At 34.7% G+C, this 23,610-nt stretch overlaps 1 protein-coding gene across 1 annotated transcript in view; it reads right to left on the reverse strand.

The window, feature by feature from the left end:
* Positions 1-23,610, reverse strand: part of akt3a (AKT serine/threonine kinase 3a) — a 201,479-nt gene that overhangs the window by 40,443 nt on the left and 137,426 nt on the right. The window contains 3 exon segments of the mRNA NM_001197201.2: positions 2,061-2,205; positions 10,578-10,689; positions 17,533-17,658. Of these exon segments, the coding sequence (NP_001184130.1) occupies positions 2,061-2,205; positions 10,578-10,689; positions 17,533-17,658 (383 nt within the window).

Here is a 23,610-nt window from a genome sequence, read left to right on the forward strand (position 1 = left end):
TACAATTATAAATGAATATTAATTGAACCATAAAATCATAATGTAGACAGAGTATACAGGCTAATGTTGGCATTAGGCTATTATTTTATTTTTCAGCTTCACCGTGGCTTTAATGCCAGATTGTGAAGAGAAGTGGCGAAACAAATCTTGCAGAGCATTTATCTTAATTTAGTTTTTGCCAAATACCAGTCATAATTTTGAATTTATATAAATTTAATTTGTTAAGAAAGACGTCTTTTCATTGGTGTGTTGGCCAATTTAAAGGCAAGGTGTATGTACCTAAGCCTATTTAGAGTGCTGAAATGAAGTTAGAGAGGACTTATTTTATTTCTTTGTTCCAACTTCCAAGTGGTCTATAGTCTACGTTTGTTACGAATAAATTATGTTAAAACATATAAATGACTCGTTCTTGAAAATAAGACAAAAGAGCTGTGTGCATGTGCACATTTGAATAATGACGGGCTATAAACAGTTCGGGCTTTTAAAAGCTGTCAATCAAAATGCACCTGTCGGGCTCGGGCCCCATCGAGCCTTATTTTTATGGCCCGATTACAGCTCTACTTTAGACTTTACTTGGACGGGCCGCTCAGACATATTAACTGCCGCACTAGTATATTTAGTGATTCACATATATATATATTTTTACTATTATTATCATCTTGTAGCACTTTTTTTGTAACTGCACAATATAAACAAACATCCGCGAGCGATTAAGTAGTGGAAAATCTTCTCTCCTTCGCCTGTGTCATACTGCGCGTTCTGTGTGTGCGAAAACTGTCAACACAACAGACAATCTCAAATGCTTTGCAGACCAGCAGAGACACAGACCTGTTTGCATCCCACTAGGTTTTCTAAATCTACTAAAATGTCCAGGATATGGTTTTCCTTTAGTTTTCGAAGCTGTTGATAATTTTATGCACACAGCTGCGAAAGCGAGACCTAAATAATTAATTCTTTAAACCAAATGACTCAGAAAAACTATACTAAATACTTGGAGAGATAGAAATTACATCTAAATTGGCTGTATGAATATTTGTACACCATTAGAAATGAGTAAACTCATTTGTCCTATTTAAATAATCTACACATTTATTCTTGAAAGTATTATAATTTTTAGAGATATTGTCTGTTTTTATTCCCTTTTTTCTGTCATTTATTTCTTATTTGCTGTATATTTGATTAATTTGAGTATGTCAATATATGACATTTTATACATTTAAAATGCTTTGGCAATATTGTGCAAAAGGTCATGCCAATAAAGCAACCTCAACTTGAATGAGAGATAGAGAGAAGCAGAATTGACCTGTCAGTGGGTGCACATGGCTCCTGAAGCAGAGAATTAGTGAATTTAGTTTTTTACTTTAACCCTTTGAATATAAAAAAGTTTAAAACATATAATAATAAAAATAGTGTTAAAAATTTAGTTTGTCGCATAAAGTTAACTATTTAGGTTCCGTGGGTCAAAGGTGTCTTTCAATCCGACTACCACCACAAGTATATTTCAAACCTATGGGAAGCACGGCTTACTGTATGTTTTGGGGGCTTGTATAGCCACTGGACTGAAAGTGGAGTTTGAATAGTGTAAGCTGGTATATTTATTACCAAAATTTATATAAATTTAGGTAATTAATAAAATATTATGTTCGCTAAATGATGATGAGCTTGTTTTGACTTTTTAAAAGAATGTTCTCAAAGATAATGTTTTTGTTATTTAATTGTAAAAATCAGTGAACCTAAAAATGATATCTCCCCCTTTCTCTCTCCTTAACTTGAATAATTTTTAGGGTCAACATCCTGACTCTATTTTCAGGTACAGAAAATGCCTTTGAAGAGATTAAAATCCATTTCGGGTAATTATGTTTCAGGTGTAAATTCATGTCTGGTCACAAATGAAGTCCCAAACGGGCTTTGTTAATCTCCTGCATTAGATGGGGAGAGGGAAAAAACTACATTGCCTTTGGTTTAGAAAGTGATGGACATGTTGGATAGCCTGGTGGTAACAAAACAATCAGAAAACCGAGGCATTTTGAAAGAACTCCCACATCAGTGTGTGCAGGCACCTTGCGTTTGTGGTGGCTGATAGACGTGTCCATCTCCTCCTCTCCCATGTTGTCTATCTGTGAGGTGGGACTACACTGGATTCGCTCCTCTTCCTGTCTTTGGAGTTTATCTGCCACCATCTGGATCGCCTCTGCCCACTCATCCCTTTGGAAACACACACAAAGCCCATGTTTCTAGGAAGAAAGCCATTCATTAATACAAAAAACACAGCTTCCTACTTAAAGAAGAATACACTTGAGTCTCAATAAACAAACACACGGTTCACTTACAGTGTAAACGTGGCCTTTACACTTTGCTTAAGTCGTCAGGCCACAGTATGAGTAATTCTCACAAGCCGACAGTATAATGTAATATGAGTGGGGAAGCCGGCCCTCTCTGCGAACAGTGTCTCAATCCATTGAGTTTTCATTTGTCGTGCAGCACAACATCTGCTGTGTAGAATCAGTGGTGCATTCATGTTTTTGAGCATGTGTTAGTTTAATAATGATGGATTCATCTGAGCGAAGCTAACAGTTTCTCACTGTTTTACAGCAGCAGACTGGTACATAAAGTACAGTTGCATGGTATATTTGCACTTCATAATGTAGTACTCTGAATTTACAGGGTTGTACGATGATAATGCAATTTAGAAAATGTCCAACTTGAAGAACAATGTACAACAGCACATTGGAAGTTTGTTGTGCTTGAAAATACAAAGTGCTTTACACAATTTAAGAGGCAGTTATTTGGTATCCAAGCCTGCCCAGTCTATTTTTTCTGGGGAATTAGAGAAACTTCTTGCATAAAGAACTGCATTTTGCACATTGCTAAACAACACATACATGCATTTGCACTGTGTTGTTTAAAGTTTTAAAGCAAGAATGTGTTTTTTATTTTTGTAATATTTTATTTTAACATTTATATGATATTTAACAAAACAGTGCAATACCAATAAAAAGAAGAAACAATAGCACAGAATAATTGACAATACCCCCCCCAACACCATAAAAAGGAAGGATCGTCTCTGTTACCAAATATATTAACACACACACACACACACACACACACACACACACACACACACACACACACACACACACACACACACACACACACACACACACACACACACACACACATACACACACACACACACACACACATACACATACACACACACACACACACACACACACACACAGCATATGTAGCATAAACATATAAACAAAAGACAAACAAATTTAAACAAATTTTATATAGGTTAGAAATAAAGATTAAGATTTACAAACTTATAATGCTAAATTCCCAAGAGTCTTAAGATAGGTCCCCATGTGGTTTCAGGTTTTTTTCTGTGAAGTTTTAAGATGTAGTTGTTCCATTTGAATGACATAAAGCAACCCGTTTAACCATCTCTTAATATAGGGAGCCTTTAGAGAATTCCAATCAAGTAAGATCATCTTTTTAGCAGTAATCATACCAACCATCAGGGCTTGCAGTTGGTTTAACGGAAAGGTGTTAATGCAGTTGAAGAATTATTAGCCCCCCTGAGTTATAAGACTCCCTGTTTATTTATTCCACAGTTTTTGTTTAACAGAGAGTAGATTTTCTAAACACAATAGTTTTAATAACTCATCTCTAATAACTGATCTATTTTATCTTTACTATGATGACAATAAATACTATTTGACTAGATATTTTTTAAGACACTTCTTTACAGCTTAAAGTGACATTTAAAGGCTTAACTAGCTAAATTAGGTTAACTATGCAGGTTAGGGTAATTAGGCAAGTTATTGTATAACGATGGTTTGTTCTGTAGATTATCGAAAAAAAAAATAGCTTAAAGGGGCTAATAATTTTAACCTTAAAATGGGGTTTAAAAAATTTAAAACTGCTTTTATTCTAGCCAAACAAATAAGACTTTCTCCAGAGGAAAAATATTATCAAAAAGAAAAAAAAAAGAAAAATTCAAACGGGGGCTAATAATTATGACTTCAACTGTATGTGTGTGTGTGTGTGTATATATATATATATATATATATATATATATATATATATATATATATATATATATATATATATATACACACACACACACACACACACACACACACGCGCACACACGCACGCACACACACACACACACACACGCACACACACACACACATTGTTCCAAAAAACATTGTTCCTTCAAATATTTCTTACTTAAATTACTCAAAACTAATTAAATGAATTCCATTTTTAAATATATAAAAAATTATACTGTAATAATAAAACACAATATTCTGAATAATTGTTCATTGTTGTTAAGAGACTGTTTTAAAAAACTATTTCAGAAATCTTACAAGCTTCTGAAACAGTTATCCTACCAAAACATCTCATTTAATTATTAAAAATTAAATATAGAGGCTGCACAGTGGTGCTAAGGGTAGCACTATCGCCTCACAGCAAGAAGGTGGCTGGTTTGAGCCTTGGCTGAATCAGTTTGCGTTTCTATGTGGAGTTTGCATATGTTCACGTGGGCTTCCTCCGGGTGCTCCGGTTTCCCTCATAAAACCCAGGAGATGTGCTATAGGTGAATTGGGTAAGCTAAAATTGTCAGTAGTGTATGTGTGTGAATGAGTGCGTATAGATGTTTCCCAGTGATGGGTTGCAGCTGAAAGGGTATCCGCTGCGTAAAACATATGCTGAATAAGTTGGAGGTTCATTCCGCTGTGGCGACCCCAGATTAATAAAGAGACTAAGCCGAAAATAATATAAATGAATGAAATTAAATATAACTACAAAGATATATCTATACTCTTTATGTACTTTACTTTTTGTACACTGCTTAAAACATGTATTGCAAGTATTCAAATTTACATAATAAATACAGTAATAAGCAAGTATGTATACTAAACATGTCTGGTTCACATTTAATTGACAAAAGTGACTTGACATAAACCAAAATAGCATTAAGGGGACCTATTTTGCCCCTTTTTACAAAATGTCTGATTTCCCAGTGGTGTGTATGTGAAGTTTCAGCTCAAAGAAATAAAAAAAAAATTATGTTTTATAACTCTGTGAATCTGCTTCTTTTAGGCGTTGATTGTGCAATTTTGCAGATTGGTACTTTAAATTCAAATGAGATTTTGTTTTTTGTTTTTAAAGAGGGTGGAGCTTTAAATGCCTGTGTGTCAGCATAGTGGTAGATTCAAATACAAGACTAGCATCCCATGCTAATTAGGTGACGTTCATCAACAATGGGCGGGGCTTTCCCCCCCCGATGACACATACGAAGGGAGAATGCAGATCAAAGTGTTTCAGCAGACTGTTTTCATCAAGTGTGATTATTAAAAAAAAACGAATGAATAAATGTTTACTATTAGAAGGTAATTATATTTACAGATGGTGGCCACACAACTGTGTTTAAACCTCTTATAAAAGGGATTTAATATATATAAACACAGTACATGCTTGTTTAAAATGTGTAAAATACTTGTTGTGTGGAGTATTTAATGTAAACTTGCATGTGTAGTATTGACAGCCAGTTTTATTTCATCAGTTGTCTTAAGGTTGTTCATATGTTGCATAATCCACTGATTCACTTTTGATACAGTGGTACCAGAAGCTGGTCTCGTACCAAAGCACAAACTTTGGTATTGATCCAACCCTACCTGAAAACTTTGCCAATCGTTAGTAGAAAACCCCTCAAACATAACAAATTCATAATCTCTGGATTTACACATATTCTGGCTCTTTTTTTCTTCCAGCAAAAACTACTGTACAACTACAAACCCCATGGTGGATGTACTGTACCATTCCAGTTGTGGTGCATTTGAACCCCAAGAGGAATGCAAGATGCACTAGGTTAACAGTAACATATAGACTGCACAGACTCTCAAGGTCGTGCGGATGAATGGGTGTGGATTGCTTTGGTGTATAATGAGCGGTTTTTGCTAATGAGAGATAAAGGCTTTGAATACAGTCTGGAATGACGCCAGCTGCCGCCACATCTCTCCTCCTCACATGTAGGCCTGTAGTTTCTGGGCCTCTGCCAGTACGTCGTGTCCCACTCCTGTTCAGAGATGTGTGTGTGTGTGTCTGTGTGTGTGTGTGTGTGATTGTGTCTGTAAGGGGTAAACAAAGTGAGCATTGGACTGCAATGCCCTGTGATAGATAGACGAGCAAGTTAGGAGTGCGAGGAACTCAAATCTTTTGTGTGATTAGATTCTTTTGCATTTTAACTATTTCTATCTGCCGCTTTTCAAATGCTGTTAAAAGGTTTTCTCAAAAAGAGTGACCTCAAAAACATACTGACGATAATAGCAGGCTTATACTTCTCAGGGTTTTTTATTTTGGATGTGAGAAAAGTAATCATAGTGGCCCTGGTTGAATCGTAACAACATGGAAGCTATTTTATTGTCAAGAAAATTCTTATTTTATGTTCATCGAGTTGCAACAATTATAGATTTTGTTGTACAATTATAGTCTGAGGAATAATCATGGTTTCACTGTTACCACAATTATTATACATGCATTAATTTTAAAACACAACTAGTTTATTAAATCACATAATAAGATTCCTCATATTTTATATAGTTATTTATTGCGGCTCAGTAACCAATTAATACAGTACAAAATAAGAAAATACAATAGCCCATTTCTTCTTTTTTTTTTTACTTAAAAATAAGTCACTTTTAAGTAACTTTTTGAAAAAAAGTTTTTGCCATTTAAACATAAGTAATAATTTTAAACTGAATTTAAATGAAAGAACAATAAATACATAAATAACTAAATAAATAAATAAGAATTAAAAAAATGGTCTAACATAAATCTAAGCATCATATCAGCTAAGTATTTCCCTTTTAAAGAGAACAAATTTAGTCAATGATTGCTGAACCTCTTTCTGAAGATCAATTACAGTTGAAGTCAGAATTATTAGCCCCGCTGAATTATTAGACTGCTTGTTGTTTTATATCCACTATTTCTGTTTAATGGAGAGCAGATTTTTTCAACACATTTCAAAACATAATAGTTTTAATATTTCATCTCTAATAATTGATTTATTTTATCTTTGCCATGATGACAGTAAATAATATTTTACTAGTTATTTTTCAAGACACTTCTATACAGCTTAAAGTGACATTTAAAAGCTTATCTAGGTTAATTAGGTTAACTAGGCAGGTTAGGGTAATTAGGCAAGTTATTGTATAATGATGGTTTGTTCTGTAGATTATCGAGAAAAAATATTGCTTAAAGGGCTAATAATTTTGCCCCTAAAATTATGTTAAAAAAATTAAAAACTGCTTTTATTCTAGCCGAAAAAAAAAAAAAGACTTTCTCCAGAAAAAAAAATATTATCAGACACACTGTGATAATTTCCTTGCTCTGTTAAACATCATATGGAAATTATTTTAAAAAGAAGAAAAAAAGTCGAAGGCGGCTAATAATTCAGACTTCAACTGTATATTACAATTTTTTATTTTTTTTTTTGCTTTAGTATTGTTTTTTTCTTTGGCGTAGAATTATGTATATTCCATACAAAGTATGAAGCTGAGCAGTCTGTTCTTGTTACGTGACTCGTGGTGCTCTCACGGCATTCTTTAAAGTATTAAAGTATGTGCGCCTGGAATGCATGAGCGCGTCATGCCGCCACTGCATGCACTTTCTGCCAATATGCGTGCACAAGACGTGCACCTCCGTTAGAAATAACAAACTTGCATGTACAAAAGACGAGATATATGAACAGCCCTTATACGTTAATATCCTCTGCCATAGCTGAAAATCAGCCTTTAATCCAGTGTGCATGCATATTAGCCTCTGTGTACAATCTCGGAACTTTAAACTAGCGCACAGTTAGCATAAATTTGTTTAGTTATTTGTTCAGTGCAGAAACATGGTGCTTAGAAGCATTCACAATTAATTAACAGTGACGAATTAAAGTGCAGTTAATAGTGAAATCGCTTAATCCTCACATCCTTTTATAGAGTACAGTTGAAGTCAGATTATTAGCATTATTAGCCTTCTGTATATTTTTCCCTAATTTGTTTTATGGAAAAAATATTTTTTCAACACGTTTCGAAACATGTTTTAATAATTCATTTCTAATAACTGATTTCTTTTATCTTTGCCATGATGACAGTACATAATATTTGACTAGATATTAAGACAAGTATTCAGCTTAAAGTGACATTTAAATGCTTAAGGTTAATTTGGCAAGTAAGGGTAATTAGTCAAATCATTGTGGTTTGTTCTGTAGAACACAGAAAACCGATATTGCTTAAGAGGGCTAATAATATTGACCATAAAATGTTATTAAAATCTTATAGGAAATCATTTGGAAAATATAAAAAAGAAGAAAAAAAGAAGAAGAAAAAAATCACAGGAGATCATTTTGACTTCAACTTTGGCCCTTTATAAGAAGTTTGGGTAGCCCTGCTCTAATCCATCTATATATTTGTTAATAATACTTGCTGTTTATATATTTCTCTCTCTCTGCCAGCTACAAGCAGTTCATTGGAACTCACATTCTTGTAGGACATAAAGATTTATAAAGAACTGATATCTAAAAACCAATCTGCTCTGAAAGTGATTCAGCTTAGTATGCTCATTTGTTTTAGGTAACGATGGGCTAATTAACATTTGTGTTTGCGTTCTACTTCTTAGGCTTACTCGTGTGACCTCGCCCCTGATCCAGCAATAGCTGTTTTTGTTTGGTCTGACTCACTTCGTGGGTTAAGTCATCAAATTAAAAAGGCTGTCCAATATGGAATGGTGGTAGCTAAAATTAATGTTTGTCTGTGGAAAAAGGCATCAAAACCACTTTTTAAATTCTGGCTTTCAGATTTTTCTAATATTTAAAGAGACTTGGACACAATCTTTCTGATAACATTGCTGGCTTCGAAGGCACCTGGAAACCCTGTTTTAATGATCTGTCAAATGTCAAGGATAACAGTTAAAAAGGTATGACCCTGCCATTGTTTGCAAGATCATCATATTGCCTGTGCCCACTGGTCAAGAAATACACATGTGTATGTGTAACATTATTAACCTATTTATAAAACTGGAGGAACTGATGTAATAATGATTATAATTTTTTTTTTTTTTTTGCTGTTTCTTTATTGTGTTTATAGTTGTTGTTGCTTTTTGTATTTCTCTTTGTGGCTTTAAGGTCAAAATAAAAATATAGTATTCAAAAAAGGCAAGTGATATTTATCATGTCCGTACAAAATGAAGGTTAACCTGTCACATTGTTTCACACAAAGAAAAAGCACTAGGCAGTTCATTGGTAAATGAGACTGATGTGATTTCATCTGTTCTAAAGTGAACACCTCGCCGATTCAAATGATCCAGTCAGAGGAATTAATGAATCGCTGATCTTCAAATGAACTGCTCAGTGAGACACTTTAGTTAACAATTCACTGATTCAAATAATCTGTTCAGAGCGAGTCACTATTTAACTCTCTAATTCATTTAACACATATTCATTTAACAAATCACTGATTCAAATGATCGAGTCAGAGGTGCATTTCTTAAAAGCAAATGTGGTTCAAAAGCTCCAGTGTTACCAAAAGAGCCCAATGGAATTTAAACTAATAATTTGCAAAAGACTTTTTTGTTAATCTTGTTCAGATTAGTTAATTTGTATTTCATATTTCATACTTCATATTGTGAACTAAGTCTGCTGTAAGATGCAGATAATGTTAAAATGTGGATATGATAATATTGGTGTCTAACAGTCTGGGTTTATTCTAATATAATGTTGAAATAATACAAATAATTTCCATGTGTCTTCCTCACTGCCGTAGCACATACTAAACTGTAAAACTTGTATGTTTACATGTTTTTTTAAAAGCGTTAACAAAGTTTGTCCTATGCGATATTAGTTTTTGTAATGTTTTAATTTTTCAACACACATTTACACAAATTTAGTTTTCCATGCAATATTATACACTAAGCTATATAGAACTATAAATATTTTTAGATTGTTAACATGTAATTCTTTATGTTTGCAACCTTAAAAGGTCATTCATTTTTAGCAGTCATTTTTTGAAGTTTTTATTAAAAAAGTTTCTTCATAAAATAATTAAGTATTTTTATATTTTGACAAGTGCAATCTAACTTTAAACTCTAAAGTGTTAGTTAGTTAGTTACCCAAAAATGAAAATTACCTCCTCACTTGCTCTCCCTCATGTGGTTTTAAACCTTTAAGGGTTTCATTCTGCTGTTGAACACAAAATAAGGTATTTTACATTATCTATTGTAGAAAAAAACACGATGGAAGAAAGCTAGCAACCATCATTTTTTTCAAAATATCTACTTTTGTGTTCAACGCTATATGAAGAAACTCAAATAGGTTTTAAACAAGTGAAAGGCAAGTACATGTAAAAGAAAATAAATTGGATGAAATATCCCTCTGAGATTCTTACTTTATTAGAATAATGTTTACTTCACTCAAGTATATGATTTGTGTACTTCACCCACCACTAGTACAATCACAATGTTCACAATACACAAAATTAACTATTTGTGTTTTCCAAACAAGCGAGCACTATTACCTCTCCTCTGGTGTGTCCACATGGAAGGTCCTCTCTATGACTGTAGTCCACTGTAGGCATCTAATAATAAAAGTGTTCGGCTTTGGTCGTTCAGTTTTCATCAGCTGGCATTCTGAAATTACAGACCAAAAGAAATTGTAGCCACATTAAAGTTAAAGTACATGCCATCCACCTTTTATTCGCACAAGTTTCAAATTATGAGTAGCACTTCCTGTTTGGGGAACTTCCACTCAAAAAAAAAAACTGAAATTAATCATTTTTAATAATAAGCCAGTGAAACATATAATTAATATACATTATGAAAACTGAGAGATCTACTTTGCTTGGAGATTTATTTTAACAATAGTTTCACAAGCATATCTGTGGCCAAAGCTCACTATGTTCAATGTTCAGAGTTCACTGGGTACTTTTAGCTTAGTTTAGCATAAATCATTGAATCGGATTAGACCATTAGCATCTCGCTCAAAAATGACCAAAGAATTTAGATAATTTAAAACTCGACTCTAGTGTAGTTAGATCAAATTAAAACCCACAGAAAATTAAAAGTTTATATTTTTAGGCCAATACTAGTGCTAAATTATATATCTATATATGATATTAGGGACTAAAATGGGCAAAAGAAACCTATCACATTTCATTCCGTCTTTCGGATGAGACGTTAAACCGAGGTCCTGACTCTCTGTGATCACTAAAAATCCCATGGCACTTCTTGTAAAAAAGTAGGGATGTAACCCCGGTGTCCTGGCCAAATTCCGTACATCGGCCCTCACGATCAAGGCCTCCCAATCATCCCCATCATCTGAATTGGCTCTATCACTGTCTCTCTACTCCACCAATGTGTGTGTGGTGAGCGCACTGGCGCCGTTGTCTTGTGGCTGCTGTTGCATCATTCAAGTGGATGCTGCACACTGGTGGTGGTGTGGAGAGACCCCCCTCCTGATTGTGAAGCGCTTTGGGTGTATGGCAATACACAATAAATGCACTATATAAATCCACATTAATTACTTATTTCTTGAACAATATTGCGATTTTAATAATGATTTTGACAGACAATTTAAAGTGTGAATCTGAAACTTTATCAAAGACCTGTAACATGTCTCTAAAATAGACATAAGGCAATAAATGTAATTCTTTTCTCAAAGTAAAGTAACATACTGTCTCTAGAACAAACCTATTGCAAACCCCCCCCCCCCCCCCCCCCCAAAAAAAACAGATTACTGTGTGTGTGTGTGTGTGTGTGTGTGTGTGTGTGTGTGTGTGTGTGTGTGTGTGTGTGTGTGTGTGTGTGTGTGTGTGTGTGAGCACCGTCAAACTTAAGGCTCCGACGTTCTGCTTGACCAGATATGTACTTTTCTACATATCCACAGATTTTTTTTGCCATGCATAGATCATAGTTAGGATTCTGCTGTGACATAGTCCCTTCACATATCGCGTCTTTTGTGAGTACAAGTCCATTGTTTCCAATAGAGGAGCAAGGATTGCACACACATATTGGTAGCGACACGCACGTGCATTCCAGGCAAACCCAGTTAAAAACATCTCTTTTCAGACCAACTAAAAATGTAACTTTTTAGAATGCCACACCTACACCTCAGCACCATAACAAACTGACTGATCAGCTTCATACTTTGTCCCGAATATACACACTTCGGTAGATTAATTACCTCAGAGAAACACAGAACACCCAAACACCCAGTGTTTTAAAACGTTCTACATTAATAAAACTTGTTTCAGAACTTGTTTCTTTTTGTTAGTTTGGCATTAATTGAGAAAATGTTATGATTGGTTCAAATATCATATTTTGAGAAAATCGCGTTTTCAATGCGCAGCCCTAGCCGATACAGTTAGTAACTATACTTTCATTCTAGCTTAATAATCAATAATAAACTTTGCTTCCATACCATGGCTGCAGTAGACACAATGATATTACATTATGTAACAACAGAAAAGTGCAGCTTTTAATAAGAAAATTATTGAAACTCTTTGGTCATTCTCAGGTCAGATGCTAATGGTCTAATCCAATTCAGGGATCTATGCTAAGCTAAGCTAAGAGATCAGCTGAACGGATTAAAAACTCAACTGTTTAATTCAATGAGCCTTTTTTTATTATTTAATAATGTAGCGTTTCCTTAAATATAGCGGAAATAAAAACAGACTGAAATTACAAGCAGAGACAAAGCTGAACTGAATTCCAGAGCAAACTTGAGCCCATTTCCTACCTCTCCAGCTGCAAGTGTTTGCCATTGTCAGTGTTTTATTTGATAAACAGAGGGTAGCAGCGAGTCTGATGTAAAACAAATGGCCATTAGCAGAGAGCAGCAGCGGGTGGTGCGATGAGCAAGCAAGAGGTGCATTTGCTGGGATGTGCCACAGCGTTTTATATACCCCGCAGCACAGAAGCGGTCAGAGGAGGAAAATAATGCACTTCTCAGATACTTTATGGAGGTAAGAGGGTACAAAAGGTGACATCCAGACTGGGCTGATCGCTGCTGCAAATTTTTGGGGACAATGCCCAGACGACAGGTGAAATGCAACAGTGGCCAATCCCGCATAATGAGGGCCCTCAGCTGGCCAATTCCAGCCATCTCTGAATGACGGCAGGGCCTAAATTTAGACAGGAAGGTTAATGACGACACAGCTAAGGTCATGAAGCCACGCACCGTACAGAACATCTACCTGGGTAGTAGCAGGGGGAACAAAAAATGGAGTCCCAAGCTGAGAGCAGAAAAACAAGGTCACAGCAGCCAGAATGTGACACCTCAGGAGGAGAGCAGGCAGAGCTGACAGTATTGTTTGCTTTGCCACATTAGATCACAGATGACGAGCATTGCTTCAAGCAAGAGTCGCTGAGGAAAGCTAGCTTGCCAATTAAACAGCCCAGAAGCCGCGACTTCCGCTGCTCTCACCATGCAACATCTCTTAAAGGTTTTCTCAAGACCAAAATAAGGTTGAGAGAGTGTCAACGCACAAAACATCAGGAGACAAAATATGGCAGTGAGCTCCAAAGATGTTAGCATGAACTGGCTTTAAAGCCACTTCAGGAAATGTCATGTTTTTGGAAATGTACTATTTGTAAATGAACTCCCTTCAAGTTTGTTTGCAAAAACTTTTTATACATTTTTTAAGTTTCATACTTATTCTTTATACACAACTGTTCAAAATAGCCTATAAGAAAGAAATCTCATGCACACCGAGGTGCATTTTACACTTCCTTTATTCATTTTCCTTCAGCTTAGTCTCTTTTCAGAGGTTGCCACAGTGGAATGAACCACCAACTATTCCAGCATATGCGTTTTTACACAGCTGATAGCCTTTCAGCCGCAACCCAGTATTGGGAAACTCAATTTACAATTATAATTTTAAAATTCATAATGTTACACTTACAAATTTACACTTGTAATCAAACATTTTTTTCATATAATTTAAAATGCTATTTATTTATGCATCGATATACAACCTGACAAAAGTCTTCTTGCCAATTATCTGTCAAACTGCATACAAATCATCACAAATACTGCAGAAGAACCTGCATGGACCCAAGATTCTCACAGAAAAATCAGTCAAGTTTGGTGAAGGAAAAAAGCATGGTTTGAGGTTACATTCAGTATGGGGACGTGCAAGAGAGTGGATGGCAACATGAGCAGCCCGATGTATCAAGACATTTTGTCACCTTAGAATTATAAGCTTCTATCTGACATTTTTGTCAGAATTCAGTTATTGACATACTCTTAAATGACAAAATGTTAAAAACAAATGTCACGCACATACTGTTTGCTGTGGAATGCAAAGACTTTGAAGCTCAATATCTCCAAATCATTTGGATAGAACCTTATAATTCCAAAGTGACAATTTGTTCTGCCCATTACATTACAAACCACGGGAGAGGGCAAATTCTTCAGCAGGATAACGCTCCTGCTCATACTTCAGCCTCAAAATCAACGTTCCAGAAAGAAGGTCAAAATGCTCTAGGATTGGCCAGCCCGGTCACCAGATATGAACATTATTGAGCATGTCTGGGGTAAAATGAAGGAGGAGGCATTGAAGCTGAATCTTGATGAAGTCTAGGAGTCCTGCAAGAACCCTTTCTTCATCATTCCAGATGATTTTATTAATAAGTTATCTTATTGCAGTCATTGCAGAGATGTATGGATGCAGTCCTCCAAGCTCATGGGAGTCATACATAATAATAATTATTTTTCCACTGCACTTTATATACTATACTGTACATTATTTATGTTAAGTGACAAGACTTTTGTCCAAGCAAAGTCAGACCTTACTGTCCGAATTAAATTATTAAAAATCAAGGCATGATCGTAGAATATTTTGGTAAAACAAGCTTTATCTAGAGGCCTTAGCCTTTCATATAAGCCACTTCTGATACCAAATGATCAACTAGAAGTCAAGTTATTATTTGTTGTTCCTAAAACCTGGATAGGGGACAAGACTTTTGTCAGGTAATGTATTTAATACACACTGTATTGTGTTTATATGACAGTATGAGTGTTTATCTGTGTGTAGTGTTTATTCATTCTATTTAATATCTAGTTATTTTACTAAAACAGATGAAATTATATGAAAACATGAAATATTTCCTTTCCACCAGCTAAAATGTAATACACTGATGATTTTTGTTCATTATTTAAATATTTATATTTTAGCAAACATTGATTTCAAACAACAAAAAATAAGCCACTGCATATATAAAATTAATTTAAGTAATTTTTTGTACTTTGTTGACATGTTACGTTATGTTAATATCTTTATAATTACTTTATTGACGCCGTTAAAAATTAGGTTTATCAAAAAAAAAAATGTAATCAATCAATAGGCATAAAAATGTGTTAAAGAATGAAAAAACTTTAATCCAGATATTACTAAGATGTCATCTAGCTGTATACTTCTACACCATCTTTAGCTGGTTGGTGCTCTAAACAGAACAAATTGGTGGACTTCACAATGCAAAGCGATTTGTCATATGCCGCAATCATTGTTAAAAAAGACAAATTGGTCAATATGGAGAGCGGTGTGCCGGGGAGCAGATGCGGGGCCGGTCAGGCTGTGTACAGGACTGGTTGCGAGCGGGCCGGAGGAAGGCAGTCTGGTGGCAGCTCGTTGCACAGGGGGTGAGAGCGATGCCATTTCAGAGAGTGCATTAGGCTATCAGCCTCCCAGCACCACCTGGCCTCCCAGCTTTCTGCAACAGATGTGGCAATCCTCTCCCACTGCCAAGCGGCCCAGGCCGGATGTATGGCCACCCCTCGCTCCTCCAGCCTTTAGATTAAAACCTGGCTGGGCCTGTTGACGGATGGAGGCTTGGGGAGCCGCTCGCAGCACGTGGCCAGAAAACCAGCGCCGAAAGCAGAAAATCCACAGCGTTTCAGAGGGGGGAGAAAAGTCACTGTTCTGATGCGTTTATGTCTCAACAAATTATAACAAGAAGGATGTGACTATGTCTGCAAAGCGTTATTTTTTAAATGTCCTGATTGATCTTATTAGTAGAAATGCTGAAGAATATTTTTATCAGATGCCTTCAGATCAGTCCTAATCATTAAATCGTAAATTTAAGCTTTGAAACCCGTTTTAACACATTTTAAATACATTTTTATCTGCTTTTAATCAATTTTTATCCTTTTTTATTGTCTTGTTTCTTTAATTCCTGTTTATGTAAAGCACTTTGAATTACTACTGTGTATGAAATGTGCTATAAAAATAAACTTGCCTTGCCTAAGTAATCATAATTTAGAGGTGCTATAGCAAAATAGCTTGTTTTATTTAAGAGATTTATCGGAGAGAAATATTGAAATGATGTTAGATAGATTAAACATTTAATCAAAGAATAAACAGAAGTCATTTTTAACAAAGTGATGCACCCTTTGGAGTCAAATCACCATTCGCTATTATTTATTATATTATTTAATATAACAGATTGTGTTCATCTGAAATACAAAATGCATCTACACCTATGATAACTTGAAGGTGAACAAATTAATACAATAATTCGATTTACAGCTCAGTGATTTAAATGATCTGGTCATAGTCAACCTTGAGTTATGATTTACTGATTAAATGTTCTGGCCAGAGTGATTGTATATTTAGTGACTCAATGATAATCCAGTCAGAGGCTGTGTTTGAAATCGCATACTTCCACAGTATTAGTACTAGTACCTCCATAGTAGGCTAAAAAAGTATGCGAGCCAAGTAGTATGTCAGAATTCGAAAAACAGTGTGCAAGAAGTACCCGGATGACCTACTACTTCCGGCGAGATTCTGAAGTGCACATCTGATGGACTCTATGCTATCCTATGATGCACTGTGAATCGACACAACTGACGTGGGTAGGTCACGATAATGAAACATAGCAACATCTGATTTTCATTCATACTACTCACATTCATACTGTATAGAACGTACTTTTCTAATGGTCAAGTAATAAACTCAAATTCAAATGCAGTACCTACCTAATCTCCTATTAATATTTCACCAATTCAAATGATCCGATCAGAGCCTCCAGTGAATGACTCACTGATTCAAATGATTCGATCAGCTTGGGCCTCTAGTTAATGATTCACGGATTCTAATGATTCGGTCAGAGTGATATTTCAGTTCAGAATGCATTGATTCAAATGATCAATTCAGAGTAAGTCTTCAGTTAATGTTTACTTTATTTATATAATCCAGTAAAAGCAAGTCTCCAGTTATCATTATTATTATTTACCATAATCATAATAATCAGAAGATGTACATACTAACTATACCATACACACCATTCAAAACCAAATGTGTGAATTTGTATTTAGCTTTCACATTGGTACAGACATACTGTATACTGTACAGTAATTTTGCTTGCAATATAGATCCTTTAATTGACTCCTTATTCAAGGAGATTCATATGTGTTTTCTCACAAGAGATGTTGAATGAACAAAGTCATTGCATTTATTTAAAGACATCACTTACTTGCAACAGAGAAGTTATTGAGAGGATAGGGAAGATCTGCATCCTGTGGCTTCTCCTTGTATCCGATAAAGGATCCGTCTGTTTTGAGCAGGAAGTACCGAGGTCTCCAATTCTTAATATATTCACCTGGAGATGAAAAAATGAACATTTTAAGACCTCAATCTGCAAATAAATGAATACCCACATACACAAAACACCTCAAACCCACAATCGCACAAACTCTTTTACATAAAATTGATGGAAAAATACATGTTTTCCTGAAAAACCTCACTGGTTAGTGACAAGCTACATGCATTATTATATTATCACAAGATTAATTTCACAAACGCAGAGAACAAACATGATTATACGCTGCTTATCTGTTCGAATTGACTTAATTTTGACTTTGCGTTTGACTAAACACAGGATTAAATTGTTAACATGTTTACCACAGCAAGTCCAGCTGTCAGCTACTGCATCATCTGCCTTAATCTGAGGGCAGGTGTTAGAAACAAGCCAAAGCGGGGGCCAGCGCCACCAGGTCGGCTTACAGTAAACCGTGTGCCGGATCGCACTGCGCGTGGGGTCAGAAAATGCTCACAGGGGGCAGCAGAGACACCTTTAACCTTTCTATGCTAAAGCCGCAAAAAACAACATCTGCTGAGCAGCTGGTCATGCCATATTATCATGCAAAACTTCTGGTGCAACAGCCTGTGCCATCTAATAATAAACAGCAGGATTACAAGGGTGTCAGCATCACCACGCAGGGGGCAAAGCCGCGCACACACACTCAGGCTTCAAGAGTGATAATGCACACAACATCTGCCTGCTGAGTGATGCATGCTGGATGCTGGAAACAAACGCTCCTGTTCATTTGCCATTTCAGAGGCCGAACAACAGAAAGTTTCAAGTTCGATATTTACTGAAAAGTGATGCTTGCAGTCAACCCTTACAGAAAAACAATATTACCATTTAAAAATACTTCATTCTGTGTGATTTATGAGTCATTTTCACCATTTTGTGTCACCAAAATGATGTGTGTGATTTTGAGTCACCAGAAATAAGTCCCTACAGGGTCAACATTTACTGGCATTGCTATACATGTGGGGACATTTGGTCCCTACAATGTAAGGAATACAATGTATACACACAACTGACTAAAACTTCTGAAAGAAAGTCTCTTATGCTCACCAAATCAGCATTTATTTGTTTGAAAATACACCAGAAACAGTAATACTTTGAAATGGCATGCTGATTTGATGCTCTGTTATAGTCAGTTATTACGGGTGTTCATTTATTAATAACCATTCTTAATATTACAATCAAGGTTGAAGACTTTTTTTTTACACTTCATAAATTTGGATGAAACAATGATACACTTCAGGATACAGCCATAAAACAGTTCACCTAGCAGTGTCATGGATTTTTTTAGTGCAATTTGACATGCTTTTTTTTTTTACAATGCAATGTGTTCTGCGTCCTGATTGGCTGTAGACCATAGGTCTCAAACTCAATTCCTGGAGGGCCCCAGCTCTGCATAGTTTTGCTCCAACCCTAATCAAACACAGCTGATCTAACTAACCAGGTGTTCAAGACAACTAGACATTACTAGATCAGCTGTGTTTGATTAGAGTTGAAGAAAAACTGTGCAGAGAATTGAGTTTGAGACCTATGCTGTAGCCCACTGTCAATCAATCTCCTCTGTGTTGCATCTCCAGTACTGTACAGAATGCATTCAGCCTAATCTTTGATCGATAGAAGTGTTACTCTGAAGTGCTGTATTGTATGTTTGCAAGCCTTCTCCCCACCAAACCCCATTTCATCGACAAAATGTTCTGTACTGTCAAAGGCATCCACAGTAGCACCCAAAAGGCAGAGGAAAATGCTAACCATAGAACAAAAAGTTGGACTTCCGGACATGGTAAAGGAAGGTAGCACTTACAAGAGAGAAAGGAGTAAATATGTTAATGTCTATCTGAGAAAACAGTGTATAATAGTGAGGAGATTTACAGCCTTAAAACATCTATAATAATTGTAAAAAAATAAAGCAGACTACTTCGCAGATTTTTACCTAATGTGGGCCATTTTTAGAATGTAAAATTCTAATGCCGTGATTAATGAGGGACCACTGTCATTTGATTAAAAGGAAGATTTTTTCAAAACAAATTTTCAAATCAATATTTTTTTTTAATAAACTGCAGCAATTACTTATGTTGTTTAGTCTATTTAAAATCATGGAAAAAAATTGTGAGATCTATTTAAAAAATTGAATTACATTATAAGAACACAGTAGAATTATATGATGCATTATTATCTTCATATTTTATAAACTGTGGTTAAAAAAAACTATTAAAAAAGAATCATATTGGATTTTAAGATTAATTTCCTTCTTACTTTTAGCTTAACATTATTCTTTTATTATTATTATTATTATTATTATTATTATTATTATTACAGAGTTTCCCATTCAATAATTAAAAATATTTAACATTTATTAAATTGTCAAAACTAGTTTGTGGTAGATTTTGAAGTAAATTAAAAAAAAATTATCCTAATTCATCCAGAATCCTGCAGCTCTACTGCTTATACATACTGAATATGTCACTGAAACTTTGCAGGACAAATGTTGTTACTTTCAATCTGGAATAGTGTGAATAACTCTTTCTTCTGTGTTAAAGAAGCTAATTAAAAAAAAAGTTTTAAAAAGGAGACATCAAAACCGAAAGCAGAAGCGCATCCTATTTTTGTCACCATTTGAATCGTACCACTTTGTAAAATCGCAGTAAAATACGCTGAATCTAACCTCAGGACTCCACAGCTGAAATCTGTTGTTGCTCATCGTATTTATTAAGATGGACAATCTGCTTTTTGCAGAAGCAGCGCAGGAGAATCCTCAGACTTGTAGGTTTGTGATTGTGAACTCCTGGTAATTAGCCACGATCTTCTCTAAGTGACACATGAGCCTCGTGACAGCTCTGATCACTTTTTTTTCAGCACAAGAGAAAATAAACAACATGTTCTATTTGTAACATCCACTTAAAGCATAATGACACCAGCTTCTCCTAATTAACACATCAGAGAAAAACACCTGCTCATGTTAATTTGAGGAGACGGAGGTCTTGGTTCGCCGGTGTGCCTCCATGAGGAAGAGGAATCGCTGGGTAGGAGGAACAGCTGAATGCAGGCATCCGTCGCCTTACACTCCAAACATACAACACAAAAAAATATTATACGAGACGACAGATAAAAATGGGCTGAGAGTCGACACGTAAACGGTCGTCATATTCTAGTGATCTTGCATTCGTTTATCTATCACTACCCACAATGTTTTCTCTACAGGTACAACTTCAGATGATTAAAAAGGGCTTGTTGATTTGTCATAATATAATATAATATAATATAATATAATATAATATAATATAATATAATATAATATAATATAATATAATATAATATAATATAATATAATATATAATATGATATAATATATTATAATATAATATAATATAATATAATATAATATTTTAAAGCCTTTGACCGCATTTATTGTCAGAAAAAGATAATCAAATGAATATTTAAAATACAAAAGTAAATGAATTCCATTTTTAAATATTTTGTCATTGTAAATATATTTTATATAAATATATAAGTCTTGTTTTTTATTATTGCATAAATTACATGCATTTCATTATTTATGTACACGAAGATGTGTTTTCAAATGTGCCACACACAACAATTTTGCATAAAATTCTTACATTTTATTACAGTACATTTACAATTAACAATGGATTTAACACTGTATATGCATAAAATAACATTATTGTTTGTGGAGGATCTGAAGGTATAGAAATAGCACAACAGATTTTGATTCTATTTTTATTTTTTCACTATTAAACATTTATAATTAAATTAATTAAACAATTAAAAATAAATAACTTTTATTAATTTTTAAAAATATTTGTACAATAATATAATATAATATAATATAATATAATATAATATAATATAATATAATATAATATAATATAATATAATATATTTCTATTTTTATCCTATTTGTAGTTTTTTATATTTTAAAGCCTTCGACCATAGACATAGGAATTAGGAGTTGCACATTTGATATTAATACTTAAAACACAAAACTAAATGAATTTTTTTATTAAATATTTTATCATTGTGAGGTTATGATTTCACTTTCACATAATTCTTACATTTTATTACAGTACAATAACAATTAATATTGGATTTAACACTGTATATGCATTAAAATAACAAAATTGTTTGTGGTGGATTTGAAAGTAAAAAAAGTATTTTCATATTACCAATTTAAAAAAAATTATTCTGATTACATTTTACTTTTTCCACTGTTACTAATTTATAATTAAATAAATAAACAGTTGAAGCCAAAATTATTAGCCCTCCATTGATTTTTTTTCTTTTTAAATATTTCCCAAACTTTGTTTAACAGAGTTAGGACATGTTCACTGTATTTCCCCTAATATTTTTTCTTCTGGAGAAAGTCTTATTTGTTTTATTTCGGGTAGAATAAAAGCAGCTTTTAATAATAATAATAAAAAAACATTAAGTTAAACATTTTATTTTGAAGTAAACATTATTAGCCCCCTTAAGCAATATTTCTTTGATTGTCTACAGAACAAACCATCATTATACAATGACTTGCCTAATTACCCTAATAGTCAATCCTTTAAATATCACTTTAAGATGAATACTATTATCTAAAAAAAATAAATAGTCAAATATTATTTACTGTCATCATGGCGAAGATAAAAGAAATCAATTATTAGAAATTAATTATTAAAACTATTATGTTTAGAAATGTGTTGAGAAAAGTGTTCCGTTAAACAGAACTTGGGCAGAAAAATAAATAATTCAGGAGGCTTAATAATTCTGACTTCAACTGTAAATAACTATTAATTAAAAAAATCCTGATAATATAATATAATATAATATAATATAATATAATATAATATAATATAATATAATATAATATAATATAATATAATAAAAGTAACCAAAAATAAACACACAATAACTATAATTAAAAAAACGACTTCAGTATTCTCTAAAGTGAGCTTAAACTCTCACACACAAAAGTTTGTTCTTGTTCTTGGTGGACCACTTATGGACAAACGCAAAGCAAAGAGTTTAATCAAGGCTGTGATCCTGGATCAGCCATGTTGTCTTGTTAACCAGCTCAGAGTCCAATCACTGCGCCGCTGACAGAGCCAGGGGTTCAACAGAAGGGGCTGCGTGACTAAAAGCAAATGTCGCTCGAACCCCGCCAGTGCTGTTTCATCAAACCATTTTTACTGGCTTCTCAGTCGTGAAATTTGTTTCTTTAGATCCAAAACAGTAGGCGGACAGTTGGTCTGGCAGGCACTGCGGTTGCCTGTATACCCTCACGTTTTTTTTTCCAGAGAGCTCGGTGTCAAAGTGAACAGTCGTGCTACTGGTTACTATTATAACCAATCGCTCGGGTCATCAACACTTTCATCCGTTCGTCTTCAAGTGAAACACAAAACAACACAGCTTAATGCTTAAACCTGAAGAGGAAGATGGAAATTCTGAGACTAACAAGCTCTCAGGTAGAATACACCTGAGCGAAATATGCAACAGGACATCTAAAGTCCCCGTCGGCCCTTTCCAATCAAGTTTTGAGATCCAAACGGCTCCAATTGAACAATTAAAATATCATACTGGGTGCCATTCAATTACAAGCCCAGATTAATTGTTCATTTGTCTGTGGTCTGTGACAGCCTGATGGCGGTGGGACGGAGAATTGGACGGGCCGCTTTTCAAGACAGACGCCATCCTGAGCAAACTTCCCCCCGAAACATCCGCGCCACTCCTGAGACTTGAGACGCTGCGGCGTGATGGAGCTTCAGCAGGACAGGAGGAGAGGAAAAAAAAAAACAAGCCCACGGAACACGCAAAAAACAAGGCCATTTGTTAATCAGCCCAAACAAGGATTTAATTTAATGCTTTGGCGGAACTGCTCTACTTTGCAGATGGCTTAAAGATGGGCATGTGATGGGTGTCCTGGGACCAGCGGGCTGTCGCGTTCCAGCACACGCCGGG

Source organism: Danio rerio, chromosome 13 (genome assembly GCF_052040795.2).
Source record: "Danio rerio strain M-AB ecotype USA chromosome 13, GRCz13ab, whole genome shotgun sequence".
NCBI lineage: Eukaryota > Metazoa > Chordata > Actinopteri > Cypriniformes > Danionidae > Danio > Danio rerio.